Consider the following 11081-nt stretch of genomic DNA (forward strand, 5'->3'; position numbering starts at 1 on the left):
TCCTCAAACACTTCCAGCCACTTCTCAGCTTCTCTGGGCAACCTCACAGCGTCAAATTTCTTATGAATATCCAATCTAATGCTGCTCTCTGTCGGTTTGAGCAATTCCCCCTTGCCCTGTCACTCCAGGCCTTTGGGAATAATCTCCACCTTTCCTGGGGGCTTCCATCAGGGACTGCAAGGCCACAGTTAGATCACTCTGAAATCTCCTCTCCAGGCTCAGCAATCCCAATTCTCTCAGCCTTTCCTCATAGCAGAGGAGTTCCAGCCCTATAATCAGTTTGGTTATTTGATCCTCTGAACTCATCTTTACCTGCCTTTACCTGTACCTGCAATTCTTATTCTTTGTGCTGCTTGAATTCCCAAAGGGGAGAAGCAGAGACAGAAAGAGAAAAAAAAGAGAACAGAAGCAATGGAAAGGTGCTGGAAGCATCATTTGGTGTCAGATAATTGCAGGTATAATCAAGGTGTAATAAGAAGGTCCTTAATCCCTCAGCAGGGTAAATTAATTACCCTGCCTCACATATATGTGTGGTGCCTTTGAGAAGGAAGGAAATTATGGTCTGTAATATCTACAACAGCCAGGCTTGGGTGTCACCTGCTCCATTGGTGGGCCCAGAGCTGCCCCACAGGGCAGGGACAGTGTGTCAGGACAGGGTTTCACACAGATAATGACAGAGGAAGGTTTGAAATGGGCTAAGCTGAGCTCCCACACAGACCCACTGGCACAACTTGTGAGCTCTGTGCCGGGCACTGCCTCCCTGTGGCCTTGAGAGAATCATTTTGTCTATTTTAAATGATGGCTAAGTGGCCTGGAGAGGTGTTGGGTACTGAGAAAATAGTTACCACACAACCTTCCCATTCTAATTATTACAAAAAAAACCCCTCCAAACTTATATTTAGCCATGCTAAATGTGAGCTTCCAGCACACTCACTGCTTTGGAAACAACCTGCTTCAGATTACAGGGAAACATCAGAGAGTGAATTTTATGTGTGCAGAGCTGGGATGATCTGTTGGATGTGAGGAGCTTCCCGATGGTGTTTGTGCCTGGAGATGACAGAGATGTTTTCTGTCACTCTCCCCGTGCTGGGCTGTGCTCCTGTGTCTCCCCAGAACAGGTATTTCAGGTCACTCAGGGAGTGGTTTTGCATTTCAAGTATTTTTGTCTGGCTGACCTCATGCAGTTTATCCCCAGAGAGCTTTCACTCAAAATTCCCATTTCTGGCTCCTGATTTGAGCCCTGACAAGACCCCTGTGCTGCAAAAAAAATTTCCCTCAGTTGCTCAATTCTTGCTATTTCACATTTGCTTCCTTTCAAGGGTGATTCTTTTAGGATTTCAACAAAAACCTCATTGATTTCCAGGCCACCACCCCCATCTGGAACCTCTTTTGTGCAGCTCTGCTCAGTCCTGCTGCACTCCAGGCCTCCAGGTGGAGAAGGAACAAGAAAGATGCAGGAAAAGCACCAGAAACCCTCAGGAACCAGAGGTGCAGGGATTTCCTTCCAGCACCAAAACCCGTCACACATGAAAGCCATGTGGGAAATGTTCTTCCTGCTTTTTAATCTTTGCTGTTTGTAACCTCTGTGTGTGTCTGGGGTTTGTTCTTGGGTGCTGTGCCTGGCCAGACGAGCCCAATTAACACCTTAGCTGGGAGAGCTAATTAAAACCAGCTAATAGGAAACAGCAGACCTTGGAAATGAGGGGGGATTTGGGGCGTGTGACAGTGACTCTGCATCACAGAGTGCTCATTTTATTTTTCTCACCTACAGCCACAGAAGGATGTCCTGCCTGCTCAGCTGAGTGTACTGTGCTCCCTGCTAATAGAACTTTTCTCTTAGCAGGTATGAGGAACACAGAAAATAGGTCAGGTCATGACTGAGTCTGATGATCTGTGTGACAGATCTGTCCTTTTTGAAGATGGATTTTAGAAATTCGGTTCCAGTCATCCAGACTTCCCTTTCTACCCCTTTGAAGAGAGGTGCTGAGCAGGTGAAGATGCCTGAAAAGGACTTTAGCAGTGGTTTGTATCACACAGCAATGCTGGCATAAATCAGATTATTGCTGTAGACATCAGATCCTGCTCACTGTTTGAAGGGCACTAAGAGCAGAGTTTCAAAGGGATGTGATTTGCATCATCAGAGCAAGATGTTTTCCTTCTCTTTGGGTAGATCTGTGTTTACTGCAGCCCTGCAGTTTTCACCTGGAGCTGCTCTGAACTGCCTGCAGCCCCTGGATGTTTCTCCATTACATGAATCATTCGGGAGATTTAAGATACACTTCCAGCCAGCTGTTATCAAATCCCCACACCTCAGATGGGTTTCAATTGTCATGGGGCTGTTTTACCAGTTCAATCTCCACGGGAGAAACTTTCCTGTTGCTTGTGAAACACTCTGAAATCCTCTGGCAGCGTTGAAAGGAGAGAGAACACAAGGTGTGATGAGCCAAGTGCTTCTGAACACCCAGATAAGCTGTCCTGGACACGCCTGCCACCCAGGAATGACGTTCCCCCTCGCATTTCATCCACCCCAACCCCAAAACAAACCAATCCAATCTGCTTCTCCATGGTTTTATTCGTTAGTAAACTTACTCAGCATAAATAACACGAGCAGCCATTGAGTACAGCCGGCAAAGGTGGAGGAAAGAGCTGCGGAATGGCCCTGCAGGGGTGGCTTTGGGGACAGCAGGGCAGCCCCTATTTCCTCTGGGCGCCTGCGATGGCCGGTTTGTCGTCGCGGGTGATGGGGATGCTGCGCTCGGGGACGTCGCTCTGCTTGCGGGGAGCGCTGACGGTCAGCACCCCGTCCAGCGACAGCGACGACGTGATGGTCAGCGGGTCCACGTCGTCAGGGATCCGATATTTCCTGCTGAACTCCCTGGCGATGAAGCCGTGCTCGTCCTGCTCCAAAAAACGGGGAGAAGGAAAGCGGTTTTTAGTTAGGGATATCCGCCCGCATCCCGCCTTAACCACGGGGGTTTTGTTTAAAGGCTGCTGGGGAGGTGGGGCTCTCAAAGGAAAGATTTCCAGGGAGTTAAAAGGGTTTAAAGGGCAGAGCGAGACAAAGTTTTACACGGAAAGAATGATCAAGTTCTGGAATGGTTTGCCCATGGAGGTGGTGGAGTCACCATCCCTGGATGTGTTTAAAAAAGCCTGGATGTGGCACTCGGTGCCATGGGTTAGTTGAGGTGTTAGGGCTGGGTTGGACTCAGTCTTGAAGGTCTCTTCCAACCTGGTGATTCTGTGAATTCTGTGAATTCTGTGAGTTCTGTGAGTTCTGTGAATCCTGTGAGGCAGTGCCTGGGCTGCAGGTGCCTGCAGGTACACAGAGTTTATAGGGGGAAGCTTTGTGCCCACTCCCTGTCCCCACTTCCCTGAGCTCTGTGCTGGCATTCCCGAGGTGCCAATCCCACCCTCACCTGCCCTGGAGACCCTCAGTGCCTGATCTCATGGCTTGATGAGCTTCTTAGCCAAGGAGAATTCTGGAAATTGTGATGGGATTAGAGACCCCCACCAGCTACAGGGAGCACTGGATTTCCTGACTGACATCCTGTGCTCCCAGGAGCTCCTGGGGGTGGCAATTCCAGGGACAGGGACACAGCTACTTTGGGGACAGGGGATGGGAGACTGGAAAATGCTGTTATATCCATTTCTGCCTGCCCAGTGTCCACACAGGTCTCCAGAGCCAGCAGGGAGAGGGACAGCAGAACACAACTTTTAAAGACTACAAACTGCTAGCTGGGCCTAGGAAAGGTAACATACAGGGCAATGCACTGATTCATTACGTGGCTTGATAATTACAGTTCATTTTTAGCTCATTGGGCTCCTCCCTGCATTCCTGGCCTGTTCCCAGAAAGAAGGGAAGCCCCAAAATTCCCATTTTCCAGTTCAGTTCACAGTTCATGCAATATCAGCAATAAACCTCCACCCTCTTGCTGCCCTGTCTGGGACCAGCTGGGCGGGATTGCACGGAGCACCTTGATTAAAAAAATAAATTACAAATATTTGAGAAGAGCACAGGATCGTTTTGCAGTCACCAGAGGTGAGGGAGCTCACAGTGAGTCCCTCAGTGGGGAAGGTAAAGCAGGGGGTACCTGGCGCTCCTCATGCTTCCCGTGGATCTCAATCATGTCCCCGAGCACCTTCACCTTCAGCTCCTCAGGGGAGAAATGCTTCACATCCAGGTTCACATAAAATTTATCCTTATCCAGTCGCATCTGCAAAAGCCAGGAGGTGACTTCAGAAAAGAGCAAAACCAGGAGGTGGCTTCAGAAAAGAGCAGGTGAGGGTTTCAGCTTAAAAAAGAATGCAGCAGATCAAGATTCAGGCTGGTCTCTGCACACACACGCACTGACCTTTATTTTGGGGTCTGATCTGAGTGGCTCTGTCCCTGGGTTAATGCCCATCACTACAGGACCTGAGATTCTCCACCTGAATTGGTTAAAAGTGACTCCTCATTCAAAGCTGACTCTTTATTATGGCTGCTTCACTGGGCAGCCAGACCCAGGTCGCTGAATCGAGAGGAGCATTATGCAAGGATTAAAACAATACTTTCACTCCTTCTGCTTGGAATAGCTCTTCAAGCTCTTTGTAAATAAGACTGTGGACTTGCAGGACAGGCAAAAGCCTCTTGGCTCAGCCCCTGGAGGGAGAAGGTGCCTGCTCCATGATCCTCTGGGTCCAGGATTGTATTAAAATGCTGCTTTTCTGGGCCCCTTTTCCCAGAGTAGCCATGGGCTCCTGCACTGCCTGACATGAGGATCCCACTGCCCCTGTGCTCTTTGTTTCTCAGGTGGGAGTGGGGTTGAAAGTTTGGCACAGCAGACTGGGAAATTGGGGAAATTGGGGAAATTAGGCTTCCTCCTTTCCTCTGCCAGCTGCTGGGGTGATCTGCCATGCCCACTGAGCTCGGTTTGCCACTGTTCCCATCACTATGGCCAGCCTGGCTCCATCCCAAGCAATGCACAAACACAGCACCTTTTTCCCCAGGCTTTTTCCTTAAAAAAAACCAAAAAACAAACACCTGTGAGCATCTTCCAAGCTCTCAGCTGTCCTGGGCCTGCAGAGCCAGCAGGCTGTGCCCCCAGCAGCCACCAAGAGCCCCAAGAAGCAAGGATTACCTCCGAGAGTCCTGTCTCTAGCCAACTGGGCATCCGAAGGATGGGGGATCTCATCAGGAAGGGGCTGAAGCTGGGGGAAACAGGGAGCAGCTCCGACTCTGGCAGGTGCTCCCCGAAAATCTGGTCAAAGATACGACTCGGTGCCAACCAAGAGAAGAAAGGTCTGCGGATCAGGGGGTTGTGGATGGTGATATCCATTGGAGAGCGCTGGAGGAGCCTGGCAAACAACTGTGCTGCAGTGCCGTGCTGGGAGCGGGGACAGCTTTATACCCGTGCAGCTGGCCTGGCCTTCCACCCCCCCGAGGCCTCTTGAACAGTGGTGTCAGGGATTTTATTGTCCCACTCCTGGGCTGGGCCCTTCGGCGGTGCCCAGTAGCTGTCTGAGGGATTTGAGCGCGCTGCTGAGGAGGAGGGGGAAGGGGAGAGGAAGAAGAGGAGCCCAATGGGGCAGCAAGAAGCCAGAGTGGCCCTGTGCCCGCCCTGCTGCCCACGTGCTGTTTATCCCCAGTCCCTTGGCCCAGGGTGCCAGCTGCTCTGGATGCCAGCGGGATCAATGCAGCTCCTATCTTTGGCTCACGGGCACCAGGACAAGGGGCTGTTGTTCCTGCTGCTGGCACTGGCACCTCGGCTCCCACATCACCCACCAGGGCTGGGCCCATCCCAGCACCAAAGGGAGCCACAAAATCACGGTACGGAAGGTGCCAGGAGGGCTTTGCTGGGATGGTCCTGGCACTGCAGCTCTCACAGCGAGTGTGGGTAAAGGATGGATCTCTCCACCAACACCTCTTGTCTTTTGCCCACTGCAGAGCACATTTTTCTGGAGGGAAGATGCCCACACTGTGACCCCAGAGAGAAGCTGGGCATAGTCACGGTGCTGCAGAGCACCCAGGGGTGCAGAACACCTCTGTCTGCCTCTGCCCCCGCACTCACCTGCTTTCCTGCACCTCTCCTCCTAACAATTCGCACATTTATTTCAATTCCTGCCTCACCCGTGGACCCAAATCACAGGAATGGGCTCAGCCTAGCAACTGTTGAAGGGCAAGAGCTTCTCTGCCTGTGAGAGCTGGCAATTTAAACTCCATTTCTGGCTCAGAGGCACTGCCAGCTCTGCCAGCCCTTTGCAAAAGGCTCTGAGCCTCTTTCTCTCGGCTTGCCTGTAAGAATAGGGAGCAGGATTTGCTCTGTGCAGCAGCCCAGGCCATAAATACCCTCTCCAAGCCCCCATTACATCAACAGCACGGCACCTGCTGTCCCTCACCGCAGGGCTCAAGGAAATCTCTGGTTTCAGGGTATGCAGAGCTCAGCTGGGCACTCCTCCCCTGCTGCAGCACCAGCAGCTCACCAGCCCTGCTCAGTAAAACTGGATTTATGCCAGGTTCAGAGCCCGGGTTAATGGGTGATGTCTGGCACCAGCATTTCTCCATGGCCTTGTGCCAAAGCCCTGGCCAAGGGAAGAGCCTGGGCAGCCAGCAGGCTTCAGGATGGCGAGGTGACAGCAGTGGGACCTGGATCCCTGCTTCACTCCCTGCAGCCCTTCTCCACTACAGGAACAGAAGACTTGAGCTCAGCTTTGGGAAAATCAGGCTCCTCAGGCAGGGAACAGGAGGGGTTTCAGCCCCAAGCTCACAATGGGCAGTGGCTCCATGACAGGACTTGAACAAGCACCAGCCACCCATGGGTGCTTAGGGCCACCAATTCCAGTGTCCCTGAGCCTGCTCCACCGAGCCTCTTGCTTTGGAGCAGCAGAGCCTGGGGTTCCTCCTGCACCCCTGAGTCCAGGCTGTTCTCAGCTGCCCATCCTCCTCCTGCACCCCCTGCTCCAGAAGGGACCCTCAGAGGCCGGGGGGATGTGCAGGGTGTCCCTGAGGTGTCCGTGGGTGCAGGCAGTGCCTGCCCTCCCTGCTGGAATGCAGCGAGGAGCTGCCCTGGCCTGGCGTCCTGGGCTATTTTGGTCCATCTTTTTTATCACACACTCCTCCCTTTGGAATCCACCCAGCTGAAGCCTTGCAGCCTTCACTCGGAGAGGCAGCGAGGGCTGGGAAGGAGGGAAGGAAGGAGGGAAGGAAGGAGGGAAGGAAGGAGGGAAGGAAGGAGGGAAGGAAGGTGCCTGTCCTGGACACGCCATGGCCACCCGCACCGTGCCCCACGCCTACCCCATGAGCTCCGAGTACGAGTTTGCCAACCCCAGCAAGATCTACGACCAGAACTTTGGAGAAGGTAAGGAACGAGGTGGGACCTCCCCACTCTTTGCATCTTTCTCCCCTCTGCTGCAGGAGGGCTGGTGGAATTCCCTCTGGGGAGCTTGAGCTCCAGAGGAGGAAGCTGGAGCTGAGGAATTTGAAGTGGAGGAACCCAGATCAAAAAAGCCAGGGAATAACCAGGGAATAGCCAGGGAATAGCCAGGGAATAGCTAGAAAATTGCCCAGGAAAAGCCAGCGAAAAGCCCGGGAAAAACCAGGGAATAGACAGGGAATAATCAGAGAATAGCCAGGAAATAGTGAGGGTAAAATCAGGGAATAGCCAGGGGAAAAACCAGGGTCTCTCTCTTCATGTCCACTTCTCCATCCATGCCCACTGCTGCCTGTCCCGTCCCTCCCTCATGCCAGCCATGCTCTGGCATTCATGCACATGCTGTGAAAACATGGAGCAAAAACGCTCAGGGGAGGGGGGGGGAAGCTTTTCCAGCCGGGGGATGTGGAGAAAAGCTGAGCTGGGGCGTTCAGCACAAAGCTGGGCAGAGGGGAAGGAATGTGGGCAGCAGCAGAACCATTCAGCACCAGCACAACAGCGTGAAAAGGCAAAAAGCTCCAAGGAAAGCCCTCTGGACAATGGCACACAAAAGGCCTTTAGTTCTTCAGGGCGGTTTCTTCACCATCAGCAGTTTCCATGCCCATCCCTGGCTGTGGGCTCTGCTCTGCAGAGCTCCCAGTGCACCCACCAGGCCCTCCCCGTGCACCCAACATGTAAAGCTGGATGCCAGCCCCGGGCTAGCTGGCACTCAGGGCAGCCCAGTGGCACTCAGTGGCTGGCAGGGATGTGGCTCTGGGTGTGTTTTAGGGGCACAAAGGTGGGAACTGCAGCAAACTCCACCCCTGCTGTGGTGATGTGGCAAAGCCAAGGTGTTCTCCAGGTCCCAAGCTCCTCCTGCCTGCTGCTCCAACCCCATTCCCTGGAAACTCCTCTCACTGAATCTCCTTCCCAGGTGTGTCCCCATCGGAGATTTTAGCCCCTGCCTTGTACCACGGCTACTACATCCGGCCCCGGATCAACAAGCAGCTGGAGAGGGGCACCTCGGAGATCTGCCTGAACGAGCACAAGTTCCAGGTGTTCCTGGACGTCTGCCAGTTCCTGCCCGACGAGCTCCGCGTGCGCACCGTGGACAACCTGCTGGAGGTGGTGGGCCAGCACCCGCAGAAGGCTGATCGCCACGGCTTCATCTCCAGGGAGTTCACCAGGACCTACATCCTCCCCCTGGATGTGGATCCCTTGCTGGTCAGGGCCACCCTGTCCCACGATGGCATCCTGAGCATCGTGGCTCCCCGGACAGGCAAGGAGGTGAAGGCCAGAGTCAACGAGGTGAAGATAACGCAGCAGGAGCAGCCAGTGGGGAAAGAAGAACGGGCTGAGGAAGGAAAAGAGAAGGAAAAATCCTAAAGGCTGCAGATCTGGGAAGGTGGTGGGGGACAGGGATGGGGAATCCACTATGTCAGAGCCCTGCTTCTCACCATCAGTGTTTAGCAGCCACACTTTGCTTCTCAAGGCTGATGGCTGGGAAAAAAAAAAAAAAAAGGGACTTGGAACTGGAAAAAAGAGTGGGACTGAAGTGTGAGTGTGAGTGACTGTAATGCAAGTTTTCTCCTAGGTCAGGTCACCATGCAGGGAGCTCTGGGTCACTCCTGCCCCTAATTGTGTCTCACTGGACTGTGCTCTAGCCCAGAAGGGCACTGGGAAAAGAGAAAAGGGGATCCCAGTGCCTGCCTTCTGAGCTGGTGGCTGAGTTTCGTGGCTGTGGAAGGTGGGAGTTGGTTTGTAAAAGTGCCTGCAGCAATCAGGAGGAGAGAGGAATAAATCTGCCTCTGCTCTTCTCTTGTTTGCCTTGGATTTGTGTTGCTCCTGTGCAGCAGGAGGGATGGACAGTGCCCAGCTGGGGCTGAGCTCACCATGGGGACATGGAGGGACTGTGGCCACCTGTGTGCCTCACCACCCTGGCCCAGCTGCTGTTTTAGGGAGCCCAGAGTGAAGTGACCTCAAGGACAAAAAGGTGAGGAGCGATGAGCCCTTGGAAGGTCCCTGAGCATCTCCAGATCTTCACCTGGAACGAGCCCAAGTGAATTGGGCACAAATTAATGCCCAGCCACAGCCTGTGCCTGCTCAGCCCTTTAGTTACAGGACATCCTTCACACACCGACCTTTGTGAGGGGCCTGAACCCCAAAATACTGAAGGGCAAGGCTCTGCTCAGCCCCCATTGCCTTGCTGGCGCCCCAGCCCTGTCTGTGAGGGCAGGGAGGGGCTGGGTTTGGGCTGTGATGCTACGTGAGCAATGTCCCCGTGGTCTGGTGCTGGGGACAGGGATCGTGTGTGCTGCTGGCAGCTGCTGGCCCGGCGGCCCCGGGGCTCAGCAGGTGACAGTTGCCACCCTTGTGTCATCAGGGCCGGGCCAGGCACACAAAATGCTGTGTCAGGGGCTAAATTTGGGGGTGCCTGGCGTGCCTGGGTGCAGCTCTCCCAGCAGAGGGGAGGGGAGGCTCCGAAATCCTCGGGGATGTAAGGTCCCCCTCTCCCTGTGCCTCTGTCTCCATCCCGCTCTGGGGCCAGGAATGCTCTGCTCAGGAGCCTGCCCAGCACATCCCAACAACAGATCTGGGGCTGAATTTTGTCCCCTGGCAGGCAAAGTGGGATCCAGAGCAGATCCCAGCTATTTGCAGCTCTTTTCTGCTTCCCAGGGCCCTGAGGATCAGCCAGATGAGGAACAGCTCTGCCTGCCAGGCTCAGGGATTTTGGCTGAGCCCCGTGCAGAGCAGGTTCCCTCAGTGTGTGACCTCCTGAAACTGTCAAAATTAAAAATCACCTTTACAACATGCACTGTCTGAGCCATTCATAATAATTCTGGCCTAGGGACTTCCAACCACCTGCATCCCATTCACCCAGAGCCAGATCTCAGGAATGCTGAGCTCCTGAGCCCAGAGCCCCGTGGGTGTGTGTGGGCTCATCATTTCCTTCCTTCCTTCCCCATCACCAAAGTCTTCCTCACCCTCACAAACATTTTGTGGCAGCAGCTCTAAAAGGCTTCTCTTTGTCCCTGCTCTGGCAAGAAATGCTGATGGTCCCTGTGCTCCCTGTGCAGGTTTCCTGTGGCTGGGATGAACTTCTGTGCTTGGGGATGGGGGATGTGAGCCTGGAGCTGGGCAAGGAGGGCACACACACAGCCTGGCACACGTGGCACAGCCTGGGCCATCAGATGCCATCTGTCCCTGCTCAGCACCTCCATGAAGCACTGGGGGCTGAAAACAGCACAGGGTCAGCACTGGGGCTGCACCAGGAGAGATTTTTCTATAGTTATTTATCGTTATTTATAGTTATTTATAGTTGTTTATAGTTATATTTTTACATATACATTCTATATATATACTATCTAGTATATTTAATAGAATTATAGTATAATCACAGTATAATCATACATTATTCTGAGACAAAAGGAGTGCCCCAAAACAGCACAGAGCTCTCTCCTTTTCATTTTTGACAGACAGTGCCAGCTCGCTGTGTGCCTGTCCCACACCTGTCCCGGTGCCTGGACACTCCTGCCACAAAAACGCCCAAAATTAGCAATGACCACACCATTCTTCCTGACCGCAGAAAAGAGCTTTTTTATTTTCAGAAAAGAGCTGCAAAGAGCTGGGATCTGCCCCCGTTTTGCCCATTCTGCCCCATAAGGTGCCTGTGCTGTGTCGGTGTCACAGCTGTGT

At 53.4% G+C, this 11081-nt stretch overlaps 2 protein-coding genes across 2 annotated transcripts; one reads left to right on the top strand and one right to left on the bottom strand.

Moving 5' to 3' along the window:
• Nucleotides 1–2552: 2552 nt before the first annotated feature.
• On the bottom strand, nucleotides 2553–5436 carry CRYAB (crystallin alpha B). The gene is made up of 3 exons (XM_014884642.2): nucleotides 5118–5436; nucleotides 4092–4214; nucleotides 2553–2898 (listed from the first exon to the last, which is right to left on the bottom strand). The coding sequence occupies exons 1-3, from the start codon at nucleotides 5313–5315 to the stop codon at nucleotides 2695–2697; spliced, it is 525 nt and encodes a 174-aa protein (XP_014740128.1). The 5' UTR covers nucleotides 5316–5436; the 3' UTR covers nucleotides 2553–2694.
• A 1684-nt stretch (nucleotides 5437–7120) lies between these two features.
• HSPB2 (heat shock protein family B (small) member 2) lies at nucleotides 7121–9202 on the top strand. Its single transcript, XM_014884644.2, has 2 exons — nucleotides 7121–7334; nucleotides 8320–9202. Exons 1-2 carry the CDS (start codon nucleotides 7241–7243, stop codon nucleotides 8769–8771), a joined length of 546 nt encoding a protein of 181 aa, XP_014740130.1. The 5' UTR covers nucleotides 7121–7240; the 3' UTR covers nucleotides 8772–9202.
• Nucleotides 9203–11081: the final 1879 nt, after the last annotated feature.

This window comes from Sturnus vulgaris, chromosome 23 (assembly GCF_052056855.1).
Source record: "Sturnus vulgaris isolate bStuVul1 chromosome 23, bStuVul1.hap1, whole genome shotgun sequence".
Taxonomy (NCBI): domain Eukaryota; kingdom Metazoa; phylum Chordata; class Aves; order Passeriformes; family Sturnidae; genus Sturnus; species Sturnus vulgaris.